The sequence below is a fragment of the Anabas testudineus genome, chromosome 5 (assembly GCF_900324465.2).
Source record: "Anabas testudineus chromosome 5, fAnaTes1.2, whole genome shotgun sequence".
NCBI lineage: Eukaryota > Metazoa > Chordata > Actinopteri > Anabantiformes > Anabantidae > Anabas > Anabas testudineus.
Window position 1 is genome coordinate 25,609,250 of NC_046614.1, and position 17,516 is coordinate 25,626,765.

At 40.0% G+C, this 17,516-nt stretch overlaps 1 protein-coding gene and 1 long non-coding RNA gene across 2 annotated transcripts in view; one reads left to right on the plus strand and one right to left on the minus strand.

The window, feature by feature from the left end:
- LOC113155386 overlaps window positions 1–9,307 on the plus strand; it is a 35,182-nt gene extending 25,875 nt beyond the window's left edge. The window contains exon 4 of the long non-coding RNA XR_003298125.1: window positions 9,217–9,307. This is a non-coding gene — a long non-coding RNA (uncharacterized LOC113155386). The remainder of the gene's footprint in view (window positions 1–9,216) is intronic.
- Window positions 9,308–10,665: 1,358 nt separating this feature from the next.
- dag1 (dystroglycan 1) overlaps window positions 10,666–17,516 on the minus strand; it is a 38,984-nt gene continuing 32,133 nt past the window's right edge. Inside the window, exons 3-4 of the mRNA XM_026348560.1 lie at window positions 14,369–14,827; window positions 10,666–14,254 (exon numbers count right to left, since the gene is read on the minus strand). Coding sequence (XP_026204345.1) covers window positions 12,428–14,254; window positions 14,369–14,827 — 2,286 coding nt within the window. The 3' untranslated portion in view covers window positions 10,666–12,427. The remainder of the gene's footprint in view (window positions 14,255–14,368; window positions 14,828–17,516) is intronic.

The window sequence follows — 17,516 nt, forward strand, 5'->3', positions numbered from 1 at the left end:
AAGTGAGGTCTTGACAGTGTTAGATGATAAATATGTTTTTGGTTAATTTCTTCTCACCAGTGCTTATGGAAGGGAGAGCTACTACTGAGCAGTGCTGTATCTGTCTTTTAACTAAACACGTCCCATCTGTATCTTGATTGTACTAATATGATTGAGTGAAACATCAGAGATAGACAAAATTCTTCTCAGTAGGAGTCATTCATTTCTACTGTTGTATTACCATTCATTGTAAAAGAAGTGATGATAAAACACAATAATTGCATACAAGCCACATTTCGAATGCAGTTCTAATTATAGTTATAATTATTAGAATTATGTATGCAAGCAACACATCAAAACAAAGCAGTAAATATTTGAGCTGAACGCAAACATATGAATTGCTCTTTGGCTTTTTTTTTTTTAGTTCAATTATTCTTTCTAGTTTTAGTTTCCAAGACTCTGAGTAACTTTATTTAACTAATAGCCACCTGAAGCACTGGTTATTAAAATAATTAGGGTCTGAACCTTCCTGTCAGGCTCTCGTTTTTATTATTGCACAACAGTTTTTCTTTTTGTAAGTGCAATGTAATAATTTCCTTAACGGAAAGACTGTCCAACCTGTCCTTCACACAGGGGAAACCATTTTTGCATGAGTCCCACCTCAGTAACACTAGGCTTTAGCTTTGAATGTGCTGTTAAAACTTTAACCTTCAGACTTTATTAAATGGTGTGATGTACGATCTAATTCAGATTAATGCATGAAGTTGCCTTTACAGTAGTAGTAGTTGTATATTTGGAAATGTAAACTCATCTGTTGGCTTTTAAATAAAACCAACTCTTTATTAGTGTGTCTGTGAGTCTCCAAACTAAGAAGCAATCCATCCAAATAATCACTTTTAAAAATCACAACTGTAAAAACATTATAGTGGTGCTAAAGGAAAAGTCAGAGCATTGTCATTGGTCTAGGATTCATCTACTGGGAACCATGACTGGACACAAAAAAGGTTATTTGAAAGATTTTTTTTTAGAAACTTTTATATCAACACATTGGGATAATAATAATAAACTATATTTTGTCGATGCCTTCTGCAGTGTGCATTAGCTTTTCCATTCTGTGATTGATCTGCTTTGGTTCTTCACCTGTGAGTGTCAGTTTATCATTAACAGGTGTATCAAGTGGCCTCTGCTTTCACGGGTGTCCCCAGATCTGCCTTTCTAAAATTCCCACAAGGCAAATGATCTTTTTTTTCAGTCTGGGCAAAGAGAGAAAAGATTGTTTTCAACAACTCTATTTTACCTTTCATTCTCCTGAACACTTTTTTCTTTTTATCTCCTCTACCACGCTCCTTCTGCTTTGCTCGTCTGCCATCCCTTGACCCATGAGGGAGATGGACAAATAAAAGACCTTGGCAAGAGTAGACGACAACTTTACTTTTTGTTCTTTGGCTGGCATCCACTGTATTTCTGTTCTTTTCTAATGCCTCTTTACAGTACATTTGTCTTCCACAGTTCTGTCCTTTCCTCTCCTCTTACTTCTCTCCCCAATTTTCATGTCTCTTCTCTCTCTTCCGTCACTGCTTTCATCTAACCCATCTGCCCTAGTGCAGTATGGCAAATCTTGCCCCCAAAATAATTTTTCTTCTACACTTTCCTCCTCTTCTCCTTCCTCCTCCGCTTCTCTTCGCGTCTCATTTAGCCTCTTCCTGACTCGACCCCTCTGATCCTGAACCCTTAGGGGGCTAAGACAACCTTTGATATCAGCTCTTCTCTATTTGACATGACTCCTTGGGGGAATGAGTGTACCCAGAGAGAGAGAGGGTGGAAGGAAGGAAGTAGAAGAGGGAGACTAAGATTTCACTGATGTTTTAAACACTGTCTCAGTCTCTATCTCAGTGCCCACGGCAAGAAATGTAGCAACATGATACAAAGGTCACAATGCTTCAAGCGGCAATATATGTTCAGAACAGAACTCAGAAAGACTCATCATTAGAGGGAAACACAGAGGCTGGAACATGTCTTATACTGCCAACCAATTAACTTTCTGTTACTGTTATAATAATTTATGTTTAACTTGCATTCTAATCATTTAATGTTAAACAACTATTGACAAAGTCAAACTTACTCATAAATAGCTAAACTAACTTATCTAGTCACGAATCAAAGGAAGGCTGATTGTCCTGTCATCTGCTCTGCAATTTACAGCTTCACTGGTGAAAGGTTTCATCACATTAGGTTTTGATCTCAGCCAGAGAAAAGCAGCGTCATTTTTTGTTGGCAAACAACCGTTTTACTGACCCAGTTACTTGCTGATTTCACTAGGTGTAGCTAGTTGGCTAATCAAACTTAGCTCTGTGAGTTGGTTAAATACTCTGACAGACTCTGAAATTGATGGCTACATGATATTTTGTTGGCACCATGAGGCTGAAGCTAATTAGCAAAATGTGAAACTCAGCAGTAGGGATGGATATCAACACCAGTTTCCTATTTTGATAAAATATTGGTACAGAATGATTTTATTGTACTTGTTGAAAATTCTGTTACATCAGATAAATACCTATGTTGTATTAGGAGCTAAATTTATTCTGTGAAGTCTAAAGATTGAAGTAGCGAGCAACATTGCCTACTGAATTTAAAATATGGAAATAAAGCATTATTTTTAGTAGTACCTTGCAGAGGTAATAACTCCTAGTATTAAATACATTAAGGCAAAAGGTAGGATGAGATATTTACTTGGTTCTTCATATTCCTGTGTTCTGTAATAAGGAGGAATTAAACTCTATGCAGATTTGAGTACAAAATATTTAAAAGATGTGAATGAGGTTTAGTACCCCTTTACAAACAGCATCTGAATGGCTAGTAGAAATACCAGTGAGCCAGTCAGTGCCCATAGGTGTGGTAAAATTCTGACAAGGTATTGGGATGAATCTCACACAGCTCAGTGAGAAAATTACATCATTCAGATAAATTGCAAACAGGGCACGGTTTAAAGGTCAGTGTGATCAGATAACACAATTACTTTCATGACGCAAGTGAGAAAATTGACCTCCCGTCACTGTCGGAGCAACACTCCAGTCCTTGACCCAGGATAGTTTATAGTATCTCTCAATAACAAATGGACACGTACAAAACAAATACCAGAGCAAGCACAAGGTAGGTCTATAGCAGGTGAAGGGTTGGTTGGTTTTTTTAGATGTGCACATCGAGTATAATCACTTTTTTAAAGGTTTTTAATGTCTATATTTGACTACTTCTGTAATTTCGTAAGGCCCCTTCACTCTTCGAATTTGTTCATTCTGTTTATTGTTGGCCAACACAGAAGAGAAGTCACATTCCTTCCCTGTTGAAATAGAAAAGGATATACAGAATTAAGGTTCAGATAACTGTCTGCTGGGTCATTTGGAAGGTCAGCGTTTGTTAAACTTGTTAAGGCCAGATATAATAATATGTTGACAGAGGATACAGTAAGAGTGGGGACACAATCATATATATATATATATATTATTCTGATAGAAATGACCTGCTAGATGTGGATCATTATTTGAAAAAAATAGTAATACAAAAGCTCCGTGCTTTAACACACAGAGGGGGTGGACAACAGACCAAACAGACTCCTCATTAAACCAGCTAAGCTACTCATAACGTTGTTGTGAAAGATTGTAAAAGTAAGTGCCTGTCTGACGTGAGCTTTACCATCTTATCTGTTGTCTTGAGCAAACATTGGCTTAATCCCTCACACACCTCTTGGGACAAGACAGGAAACCGAGACAATGCACAAAAACACTCCCACACCAAGAAATGGTACATACATAAATACATATACACATGAAAGAAAGGACATGTTAATAGGTCTTGACTGGCACATAAACAGTCACACACATACATTTGGCAACAAAAACAGACACACACACACTTCCACCCTTGCTGGCAGGACAATGTGTTGCTTGGCATTCTGCAAATGTCAGAAGGATAGTGTTCAGAAATTCAGCCAGGCACCTGGGAGATTACATTTTATCAACATACAAATGAGCACTGCTTCATACTACGCTGGGCACTGTGACAGAATACTAACCACGGCTGAGATGATAGGAAAATGGCTGCGACATTGAATTGTGCTGCCCCTGTGTGTGTGACAGTGTGCTTGTGCATTTTGCTGTTTGTTTGCTTTTGCACTACTTTGAGCAATTTTTTGATTTGGTTTTGAGGTTCAGGTTACAGTTAGGTATGGTTTTAATTAGTGGTTCAGGTTCAACTTTTAGTTTTTTGTTTTTATAGTTAAGGTTAGGGAAGGCGGTTGGGGACTGTTAATTCCTGACATCTGGATCAGCAGACTCTTCATACCACTTTAGGGACGGGCTTACAACTATAGGAACACCATTGTGTGTATTGGTGTGACGTTAAATAAGTGGATGCAGCTGAATATGAAAGCAGAATAATCAAACAGGGAACCTGACTCTCACTTTAATTTATTTCATCTGCAGTCCAGAGACTTGAATTTAAGCTCAGATAGCTGTAGGACAACACATCCTATTAACGTAATCTTAGCATTTGAAACAGCCAAGGTAACTTTAGTCTCACTTGAAAGACTCACAATGTGATGTTTAATAAATTTGGGCTGCAAACGTGTAATTTTCTAGTGGTTAATTTCAATTTAAAGAAATGGAATTTAATGTCATGTGACTGAATTTCCAAAATGTATATGAAACTAATTAGTTCTCCTGTGATGTTTTGGAAGCCAATGTTGTCACTGATGATGTAATATGTGATGATGACAAGTGGACAATTAAGGTGCCTAATGAGGACAGGAAGTAAGGAGAGGAAGAGATGAGCTGTGAGGAGGAAGTATCCCTATTTACTTGCTAAATAGTTGTGAAGGTCAGATTGTGTGTTAGATAATGAATTGATGATTGCAGCAGGAGCTCAGTGAGACACTGATCCCAGATCCTTTTTATTGTGAGCTGCAGTGTCATGTTTGACTCCCTGAACAACTCATGAAACAGATGAGATATTGATGTTCCAATATGCTCGAGCTATTTCACAGGTATCGATATGTGATTTAGTCTTTTTCATCATGCACTTCAAATATCTATCTTGTATATGTGCATGTTTTTGTTTGTGTGGGCTATTTGTTTTTCTATCAGTATGTAAAGTATTAAGGTTGCGATGTAATACCTCCTGACTGCAAAGAAGTGCAGGTTATACAACAACGGATGTAGTGTGATATAAAGAGATGGAGGGAGAGCAGAACTCTGCATCTTTCATCTTAAATCAACCTTCCTTATGTTAGGTATGCTGTGTATAAGTGACAAAATGCTGTCGATGTTCATGTGAACATGTGGAGGAGAGATCAGGCAGTGAGAGAGATGGAGAATAAATATAAACAGACAGAAGTGGGGAAAAAATAACCTTAAGAGTTAAGAGCTGGGAGGAAATGTCATTTCTTTTTAAATCACGTCTGATTTAGTTGCTTTCTCTATATTTTCAAAACTTAATGAGGTCCATCGTCACAGAGGTGAAAAGGGTGAGAGAAGCATTAAATCCAGATACAGGTGACAGTTGTTGTTGTTTTCTTTTAGTAGTATATAATATAATATACTGTATGATATATTATCCAATGGGAGTCTCTTACCTATTTGCTTAGTTAAATCCAGGTGGTGACCTTTTTCGGACGGGCAGTGTATGATGGAGCTTAATTATTAAGTACTTTATATCATTATCAGCACTGTGACAGGTCTGCAGCTTCACAGGAGCTGGTACTCATTGTGTTGTAGTTCTGACACGTGTCGAACACAGCCAGCATTAAAATGAAACTACAAGTCAAACCACTGGTGTAATCGCTCACTTTAAAACTCTCCAAGGCAGAAGCTGTTAATGTAAATAAGACTAGGTCTGCTAGTCCACCCGCTGTCAGTCAACTACGTTCTGGATGACAAATTTAGAATAAAAAAACAGCCGGTATATTTTATTTTGTTTTCACTTTCATCTTTATTTTATTTGCTATTCAATAATATTTTTACTTGTTACTCATACCTGCAAATTTAATAAGAATCATTTCTTTACCCACTGCATATTATTGATATAACGGCACCATGAAAGGTGACATGACTAAAACACTGATTAAAACACTGAGTTTCTCTGACTAAATCTTGTCTAAAACTAAGAACCAACCCAGTGCTTCAGCTAGTTGTTATAAAATACCAAAACTAAAAGTTCTCCACAAATGACTGAACTCGATTTGAAGTTTGTTGCTCTATCTTTGCTCTGCTGTTTAATAAGTCTAAACATGTGATAGCATGTCTCCACATTAAGTTTCCACATTACTGAAACATGTTAAGAAGCTGTTGTAAACTGTAGGTAACATAAATATTTAAAGACACAACAAGAGCACACTTCAAATGATGGGTTTGGAGAAGAAGGTGGAGTCAAAAGCTGCGAAATATGGGAGGAAAATGAGCAACTGCTCATGCAGCTTACAAAGGGAATAGAGAGGTGGGTGGTGTAGAGACTATTCACACCCCCTGTTAGAAGACGGAAGGTCAAGAACACTCAGCCTGACAAGATGAGTGATTGGAGGAGTTTAAGGAAAAATCTGTTCCATTAAAATTGTTGCAAATCAGAAGTGGAGGCGCCTTCGTGTGTCTGTTGAAACATCACAGGAAGATGACAGATCTGGATCACTAGACAAACAGCCCATCGCATATACAGCTTCATAATAAGGAAAACTTCTTAAATCCGCTCTTTTCTAAATGTTTTTAGTTATGTGCTCACCATGAACTGAGACTGTGTACAGACAAATGATGTGATAGCTGCTGTGGCCCATTAATGGCCCATTAAAATGCAGTTATGCGTTTTGTTTTTCCTTGTATTTATTCACAGTGGTTCCAAAAAATCTTTTTCTTTTTTGCATATTTTCATACTAAATCTTCTAAAATAAACAGTTGAGCACCTCCAAAGGGTTTGTGTAGTTAAAACATCTTTAGTGGTGTTTGGAAGAAAGAAAGGCGAAGACGACCAACGTGTTATATCAGCAGAAAACAAGTAGAGCATCGAAGTGGTTTGAATGTTTTTCAGTCCTATGACATGACAACATGACAATGACACGATTCATCAGGCTCATGTTGTGGAAGAGTGGTTCAGGGAGCAGGACACATGGATTGGCCACCACAGAGTCCAGACCTTAACCCCACTGAGTCCAGACCTTAACCCCACTGAGTCCAGACCTTAACCCCACAGAGTCCAGACCTTAACCCCACAGAGTCCAGACCTTAACCCCACTGAGTCCAGACCTTAACCCCACTGAGAGTCTTTGGGATGTGCTGGAGAAGACTTTATGCAGCGTCCGACTCTCCATCATCAAAACAAGATCTTGGAGAAAAATGTATGCAACTCTGGATGAGAATAAATGTTGTGACATTACAGAAGCTGATTGAAACGATGCCACGTGAATGTGCTGTAATCAAAACTAAAGGCAACGAAATATTAGCTTTTTTTTTTTTTTGGACGGGCAGTTTATAACACAGTGAAAAGGAAATACAGCCCCTGACCAAGTTCTTTTGCCCATAAAGTTCTTTCTACCAGAGTGATTAAAGTTGTTTTGGGGTCCGTTAGTAATAATAACTTAATAAGTGTTAATGCTCCTGAAAACCAGGCTGAGCTCTCTGTAGCTATACAATAGAAACCGTTGTGCATGTAGTAGTGTGTTACAAAGTTATGAAAGTGACACATGACACTTCCTTCTTCATGTAGTAGTCCAGTGATTAGACAGTTCTGTCTTCAGTGTGATACTGTCATACTGATAGTATACACTTTCCTTTGTAGTATTTTCTTTTTAATTGTATGAACAAATCCCCTGATTAGACCACCACTAGCTTTAGTGTTGGTCTAATCAGTTGGTTGCTTACGCCTCATTTCCACAGAACTGCTGTTCTGGGCCACATATTCTACATTTATTACATTAAACACAGGCTGTACTTTATTCTGGTGTGTTTACAGCAGCTATCACTTCCAACTCAGAGACTCATGTTGACTCTGTTGAGTAGAGTAATGCACAATGGTCATGTCCATAGTAATGAAAGACTATGTCACAGTCCCCATGATTGTATGTGTGAAGGCAAACAGCAGGAGACTCGCTGAATTGTTTTCTGAGTGACTTTCCCTTGGATGGAGAGTGAATTTATTTTCAATTTCCCAATCCTAAACTGCACAGCACAGTTTCTGCCAAACCATCAGACTCCATATGGTCCCCTTTCTGAAACAAGCACACTCCAACACATGGGTTACAGTTGAATATAATCCACGTGGACTCGTTCTAAACCTTTACTGCAAAAAGAGCCTTTGTAACTGTGGTTCTTTCTTCAATGTACAGCTCAGCTGTCAAAGGGTACAACCTTGTACCTTTCATGAGATTAATTTACTGAAAAAAGTCACCTGAAATGACATCCCATAAAGACACAGTTCTAGAGAGAACTAATCTAATCAGATGGCTGGCTCTAAGAAAATGTCTTTTTTCCCCTCTTTGTTCCATTTTGTCAAATAGATTTTTACCTGGTTATCATTTTTGGAAATGTGCACTTATATTAAAGGGGTTCTTGTAAATTATATCATATTCTATTATATCTTGTCAAATTATATTGTATGTTACAAATCTGAAAGTGTAGATTGAACATTTAACTGTCTTAAAGTCTGAGTTAAGGACCACGTGAAGGGAAATCTACAATAAATTGTACTTGTTAATATTCATACTGCATGTCAGAGATATTCAAACCTTTTTACCTTTTGCAGTTTTAACAGGATAATATTGGCACTAACGAGTTACTGAGAGCAGTTTTTTTTTTAATAGCACTTTCTTATTGGAACCTCTGCATATAAATGCTTATCAAGCTGAGCTGCTTATCAGCTGCAGAAAACGAGTCACTCTTTTCTTTGTGTTTCCTCTGTTTGCAGACTTTGACCAGATTAAAGCCATGGCAAAACATTAGACCTTTTCCATGAAACTGACTGAACTAGCTTGTGCTGTAAAAGCATTTTAAAGCCCTGTAGTATACAACTCGTTCCCAAAGATCAAAGAAAAGTGTTGGGTGTTTCTGCGTTCTCTCTTCTCCTTTGTAGCAGCCATAGGCCTCAACAACTAGAACGCTAAAGTAATTAAATCAAATGCTACAGAAGCCGATAGTGAACATCACCGCTTTGCTTAAATGTGCCTGCTTGTTATTTATCTTTGTGTTTCTTCATCTTCTCTAGAACAGGATCAAGGCGTCCAGGCTTGTGACTGAGATATCACAGGGACACGATCTTCGGAATCACAAGTGAGTATTGTACATGCACATTCACGGGCCATCTTTAACATCAGTGTCGAGGGAAACAGAACTTTACACTCCCAAGAGTCTCTTCTGATCTGAATTTAGGCCAGTATGTATCCGGTGTCTGAGAATTGGAACATAAGAACTGGGTATCCAGGGAACGTGGAGTCGGTGCTAAGTGTACAGTCTGATAAGTGGTCCTGCACAGCAGCTTCTATTCTGAGAAGTTCTCCTATTCTTATATTTATCAAGTGTAGTTCTGCTACTCTGAGGCTTTAAAAAGCAGCAGCCACAGCCTCTTCATCACAAGTGTCCTACAAAAAGCTTTCCATTATAATTCAGCCTCCGTAAACTTTTACAAGCAGCTGTTGTCTTTGCTTATGATGAACTCGTGATTTAAGCTTAATTATTAGTTTGACCTTAAATTCTACAGAGGAAAGTTGACTTTTTGTGTTACGATGTTCCTGCAGGATACAGACAAAATGACGCTACAAATCATTTTAGCAACTTCCCTGTGATAGATGGAGCTTGTCTGGTGCTTTGAAGGCGACTGATTAGGCCCTGTAAAATGCAAACTCAGCACATCTACAATCTGCCAGAATCCTCCATCAGATATGCTGCACACATGACAATTTGCTTGTCAGTCCTGAAGTTACTGTATGTTTATGCTTAGTTAGTCTTCATCTTATTTAAATATCGTACTGGTGATTCTTTCAGTTATAAACACACAATCTAAGCCTGAAGACACGTCTTTATCTCTAATTTCTGTCAGCCACCACACAAAGTTTCTCAATCAAAGATCAATCCTCCATTAATCTTTGTCATCACTATGCTCATTTTAGCAGCTAGAAATGTCGTGGGGATGGATTCATGGTCGCCTCCTCGGCTTCCAAATTAAACTCTGTCATGAATTATCACAGAGGTGCAATAGAGCTGGCAAATAGTTTACATCTAATCAATATTCCAAGTAGTCAATGCAAATTATCTGTATGCAATGTGCGGAAAGACAGATGGAGCTGAGAGACTGTTTTCACAGCGTAGCCTTTTTAATGGGCAGAGCTTTCAAACTGAATTGTCCAACTAGTCATTCAATAGCAGAATAATTTAGTACAAAAAGGACAGCAGTACAACTGTGTCAATGAGTCCAAAGACTGTAGATGGTTGCCAGGCAGCAGGCCATCTAGGGAGGTAAAACCTCCTGTGGACTCCAGACAGATTGATTTATCAATTCAAGGCTAAGTGGGAGCAGTAGAAAAGTGACAGTGACCAAAAACCTCATTCATGAACATCATTCAGGTTTTGATCAGGGAGCAAGACAGGATAAGACATTTCCCATTCCCAGAAAACTCCCAACAGAAGCATCAAGGACAAGTTAAATCTGATACATGAATGAAGAGGGGTGGTTTGTTTTAATCGTACCAGTTGGTTTTATTATGACAATGCACACTTGATAAGCAAAAGAGCCTTGGCATCCTGCAAAACCAACAATGTCTTGACAATACGAGTCACTCGCTTGAGCCTGCATCAACCAGTCACTGAGCGGACTACATTATTATTGCAAAGGGTCACTTTCAGTTGAAACTCATCAGCAAACATAAGGACATAAAATTAAAATCTGATTACATAAAATGTGGGTCATTCCATCTTTGTATAGTGGGAGATACATTTTAAATGCAAACACACACAGTAAAATAACACTTGAAATATGTGACCCATGACAAAAAAAAGTACATAATTGAATCATAATTAAAATTCTAGGCTACGATTTTACAAATCACAGAAGACTATTCATTAATCATGGTTTATTTTAATAATTAACAATTTGAGGCTGTATCAAAAACGTAAAAAAAAAAAAAAAATTAGATTTTTGTTGACAGTTTTCCAGTGAGCTAATTACTGTAAATCTCCTCTGTGACCCCTAAAATGTGAATACCTGTACAATCCCGTCTGGGACGGTCTCATGGCACAACGAACTGCCTCCTGCATAAAAAAATAATTATTCCAGGACCAAAATAAGCTGTGGGCTCTTATTCCTGTTTAGGTACGTGATGGGGTTGTGTATAAAATAACAATAGTTTCATTATGTGTTCACTGTAATTTTGTTAATTTGGTGACAAGGCTAAATAAGATTAAGGTCAAATTGTATGAGCTGAAATTGAATTCTCTTTGTAATAACAGTAGTTAACGGTAAGATTTTCTGTCATTGGTTTTTACCAAAACAGGAGGAAAAAAAGCTTTCAGGTTATTTTAGTGAGGCAATTCTGTTCTTCCTGATTTCTTCCACCACCAAAAAAATAGAACACAATTTATCAGAACATCTTCCAGATATACAGTGAATTTTAAAACCAATGAAACAAAAAATAATAATTCTTCTTCTCTAAATCTTTTTAGGCTACCTTGTTATTGTCAACTTTACTAGACATTGTGAATAAGAATAGAAACAGACAGCTAGTGTTAAAGGCAAACCGTATTGAATCTGAAGAAACACACCCACTCATTCGCACCTCGGCCTTCCATTCTCTTGTCGGCTGCAGGGGTGATTGGAGAACCTCGTGATGAGCTTCTCTCTGAATTCAGAGAATCACACTCTCCTTCATAAAAACATGAGTTGTTGCCTGCAGTGGTCTGACGGCAGTTCACTGTCTTCTCGTATTGTTTAAAAGCAAGACCAAAAAATATATATAATAAAATAAAGAGGTGTTAGGCAAACGATTTAGTCCAGAATCAAAACAAAACTCTTGGGATAAAGATGAAAAAGCTAAATCAAAGCCAGTTTCCAAATCAACAGAGAACAAAATGAAATGCTGAAAAGGGAGAGCACGTCTCCCATTTGTCGCTTCTGACCAACAGGTTGACCCTGAAAGCCAATATGACGAGAATTTGTCTTAGGCCACTGTAGCAGCTGGGCCACCACTGAAACAGTAGTAGTCCCTCTTAGCTGTTTCAACCAATCATCCCATCCGTCTACAGTAAAACCCCACCCGACTCAATACTTCCCCTCCCGAATAAGTCCCCAGTAGCTGTTTTGTACTTTAGCACCTCATGTCATCTCTCCCTGTAAATGTCCAGACAGACAAACACCAGAAAGGAAACCGTTAGAGTTCCTCAGGCATCCTCTCCCTCCACCCTATGAGGGGAGGGTTAAACAAGTCTTAGGGTGGCACGTAGGGTGGAGGAGATCTGTAGGGAGTCATGTTCTTGGGACGGGAGCCCTTGCCCTCCATGGGAGTGGTGAAGGGAGGTGGTGGCTGGTAAGGAGGTGCGTTAGGGTCCTCGTCCCGCAGAGCTGTGTACTCCCCCAGCAGCTCCTGGTTGAGGGGAGTGGTTTCTGGTGTGGCCATGTTCGGGTATTCAGGGGGCGGAAGAGGGGGCTTCTCTTCCTGGAGAATCAGGGGCATACTGGAAGATGGAGGTGGCTTAGAGTCATCAAGTTCATCAGCAAAGATAATCGGCACCCCTTTTTTGATGAAGGTGGCCTGATCCTCGATCGTCATCTTGCCCTTTCGTTTCTTTCTGTAGCAGATCATTGCAATGATACCTGCTATTAACAAGATGGCTGCGACCACCACAGCAGGAATGACCGTGTGGAGGTAGACATCATCCGTGCTCTGCCGACCTGTTCCCAGAGCCGGAGTGACTGCTGGAGGTTCTGCTACATCGATCTCTCCTGGTGGGATGAAAGAATACGTTCTGCAGCTTGCTCTTCCCTTGACCATGACATCCAGTGGTTTGAACTCAGGCTCCATTGAGTACCTGAAGGTTTGTGTGGGCCTTCCGTCAGCGTTGGCAAGTGTCCTGCTCATCACTGTGAGCTGCTCCTTTGGACATGGGTGCTGTGGGAGGCTGGTGTTTGTCCACTCTACCACAATAGACCCTTTGCTGATATTCCGTAGACTCACTGTACTACTGTTGCGGTCTCCCAGTGCATATGCCAGCTTTTTGACCAGAAGGATCTTCTTATGGATATCATTTGTTATTGAACGAGGCTCACCTTCAAATCGAGCAGTGAAAATAACAGGGGTCTTGTCATTGATGGGCCACCGGTTCACACGGACTTCAAAAGCATCAATTGCATTTAAGCCACCTTTGTCGGTCGCCTGCATGAAGTACTCATGTTTTCCCACATGTTGGACATCAGGCAGGCCATAAAGAAGTTGGCTAGTGGTGTTGAACTGGATCCAGGAGCCCTCTCCCACCACTTCATTGTGGTTCTGTCTCAGGGTGAGACGCAGCTTGTCTGTTGTTCCATCTTCTTTATCAAAGAATGTGTCAGATGGGATCTTAACTTCAAAATAGGTGCCCACAAGTGCGTTGACCTGGTCGATAGGATTACGCAGGACAGGTTTCTCATTGTATGGATCTGGGATGACACCAGGGGATGGTGTGGTGCGCCTGGATGGCTTTGCTGTAGAGGTCTTTGGCTCTCTGGGCACTGGTGTGGTTTTGGGCTTCTTAGGTCTCTTGGTGGGTTTTCTGGTAGGTGTAGGTGGTGTGGCAGTGGCTTCCAAATAGGTAGGTCTCGTCATAGTTGGCTGAATGGGAATAGTGCTGGTTGTCTCCATTACCCTTGTTGGTTGAGGGGGCCCCAAGGTTGGAGTGTGGGCAATAGGGTCACGGACTCTGTTTGTTGGCTTGATTGGTAAGGGAACAGGGCCTCTTACTGGGGGAGCAGAGCTTTCTGTTGGTGCAGCTATTGAGGGAGAGGAAAGTGTTGGGATAATCCTCACTGGAGGCTCCATTACAGTTGTTGGAGGAAGCACTGCCAAAACAGGTGTTGGAGTGTTGTTTAACTGGCGCCTCACCCGCTTGGGGATGTGGGGTTTCTTGTTGGCAATGTGCCATCCCACTACAGGGTAGCCCAGCTTGGCTGACATTGTGCCTTCCTTTGCAGGATCTTGGACACTGTTGATATTTGGGACTGTGCTCTGGTCCAGTGAGCAGCCAAGCTTCCAGGATAAGAGAGCACCATTTTCCACCACCTGAAGAGAGAAAAAGAGTTGTTAATTTAAATCACTAAATGATTCACTGATAAGCAAATATTCATTTTCCCACAGAATGATGCACCAGTTCCACTCATTTACACATCCGCTCACCTTTTTGGCATTCCCTGGACCAGCCATGAACGCAGACATATCAAACAGCCTATTGTTGACCACAGGGAGTATCTTCATGTGCTGGAGCTCCACACCACTAAAGCTTCTCATTTTATCAAGGAGCTTCACCCTCTGTTCAGAGCTCATCTTTGTCAAATCGGCATCCAGGATCACTGTCAGCACCGTGACTGGTTCCTCGTTGCCGCACATGAATGGCTGGACTTCATCTTCAATGGAAGCTTGGTTGGATGCCAGCTGGGCTGCATCTGCATCCAAATGATCTTCAGGGTGAACCTCGATGGAAAACACCTCTGAAGAGGAGGATTTTGTGTGATTGGAGATGGATACAGAGATGTAATGGACACCTTTGTCCTCCTCCAAAGGTAGACCCTGCAGGGTTCTGTTGTTGGCATCCCAGTGCAGCCAGGCAGGGAGGGAATCTTTACCCATCTCAGTAATCTGAAAGAAACAAAGCAGAAAACAAATATATATATTAAGAGTTTTTTGATTTAAAGACGGTGGAGAGTTAGAGAAAGAAAAAAAAAGATTGATGAAATGTAGATGAGGGAAAACAAAAAAAAGTATGAAGCTTTGTTCACTACACAACAGTTTACCAGATTCTATGTTAGGTGGTTTTATTGGTTGTGGTACGAATCAGTGAAATGCAGATACCATCTGGCTTTACCTTCTTTTAAATATCAGTTATTTATCATTTTGTCATTTGACTTAATTTAACTGATTTGTTACTGATGTAGGTTGTGCTTTAAATATCACACTGTCCTCCACTAATTCCTGTTCCTTGTACACAAACATACATGCAGACACACTGAAGTGTAATTTAAACCTGACTAAAATTAAAATAACTAACTTAATTATACAGCTGGGGACGTCCCTGTGGCAGGAGGCTCACGGAGAGAAATAGATTACAGCAGACTGACAATGCGTCTGCACACACAAATCCAAAAACAAGAACAAATGCATCCTGTGCTCCCCCAGCTCCTAAAAGTTAATTCTGCGGCTAATAAATCCTGGTTGATAAATTATGTAGAGGCAGTGCTCCCTAGACACATCATTAATGGTCTAACCAGCGCACAGGCAGCGCCGGGGGAAAAGACACACACTCACAAATGCAGACATAGACGCACACAAGGCCACAGACGGGCTACACATAGAAAGCTGCATGTGCGTTTTGTCTCAGACATGCAGTAGACGTGTGGCCACCTACATTAAATGAAATGTGCACACGCTCATCCACGCACCTTGCCAGGAGCTTAGCTTTTAACAATGATCCCCTCATGGACAGCAAATGAAACCCAACCCGCTGGACCAGCATCCACACCTCCTCATGCCTCTTCCCTTTTTCTCAGAGTTGTTTTTTTTTTTACCCAAATTTTCTGGCACGGCTGAAAATACTGACAAATCTGATAAAAGATCAATCCTGTGGTGGTCATTTAAGATGTCATGCTCTTTGCCCAGATAAATAAAATCCATCTTAAAAATGATCACTGCATATATTCTTTTTTACAATTCAGATCACCTACATCATTATAGATTAAAACATGTCAAGCTTTTCTTTGTTCTTTCCAACAGAAATAAGCTCAAACTGCTGGTGACAGACCTAAAATACCACGGAAAGGGTTCACATCCGACATCAACTAAAATCAAGAAACAAAATGGCGAGTCTTCAAATTGAGGCTCCTTCAGCTATGTTTGATTTAATTTGTCACATAGTGTTTCAAAGCCTCAAAACTTCATGCCGAGTGCCTCTTGACATGGCATTGCAAATTAAATCTCAAAGAGATGATGAAGGACAAGTGAGTTGCCAGGCACTAATCTCATAACTGTCATAATTGCTCTATAAATTACTAAATTGCATCCTGGAAGTACAAGGATGATCACTTCCTTATCTGCTGCCTAATAAATATGGGTAAGAAGAAAATTCATTTTCAGGTAAAAGGTGAAAATATAAAACTTGCAATAAATAAAAGCAGCTGAACCATTTTACAACATTTGGGGCAACTGAAGAACACAGTAAAAACATAAACCAGCAGGTGTTTGAACGGCTCTAAGGAATAAGAAATGACTCCGTCTCTCAGCAACTTCTTATCCTGAACTGAACAAACACAAAGTCTGTGGCTGTACTGCCACTGCAAATTCTATAGTCTGCCCAAAGCTATGGACTAAAATCTCTTAAGTCAATGTTCCTGGCCCAGTAAGTTAAAGCAAAAACACAAAAGTGTCTTTTGAAATCCTGCATACACCCAACAGAGAGCTTGTAGTTTCCTGCCTTCCTCAAAGAACATGAAAAATACATCAAATCCCCCAAAATGTCAAGAAAAATATTTCATATCTTTTACTGGCACAAGGCTTCAGCACAGGAGAGCTTGATGTTTGGCCCTAAAGGTTATCGTATTCTCTGGCAGACAGGTTACCGCCTAAGTCCTTCGAAAAAGCCAGGGCAAACCCTGCATGTTGGAAGATTTATTTAGAGAAGCACAGAGGACCATGCTCCAGAGAAGATAGATACCAAACTACTTACTGAGAAGCTTAAGGCAAAGACAAAACATATAGAACCAGTAATCAGAGATGTTTTACTGAGCAGTATTATAGGACTTTTCAAGGACTTCAGCTTCAACGTGTCTTATTCACCTAACAAATGTTAAATTGGTTGTATGAAAAACCAAACCACCACCAGGAGATAAAAACCTTATGGAAGATTTAAACAATGATTCACTGATGTATATAAAGACGACCAAGCTCAACTGTCACCAAACCACTTCTGTAAAAGACTCACGAGATTCTTACTTTGTTTTAATTAACGAAGTTTGGACTCCTTAGATCCACTGACACGTACGCACATCAACCATAAACCCACCGTGACTATCTGCATCATAAGCTACAGTGATGGGTACTGTGCTGCAATAAAATCGAATGAAAATGTATTTGAAGTCTATATGAGCGACAGGCATGAAACACTAGGAGACATTATCGCATATCACCGGCATCATCCTTATTTTTCTCTGCATCACTGGCCTCACTCCCTCTGCCTTCTCAGCTGTTTTTCTTTAGAGTTACAGTAGCTGAGAGTAGCTGCAGTTTGAAGACAGGCAGCATTACAGCTCAGACAAAGCAGCCTCAGTGCTGACGC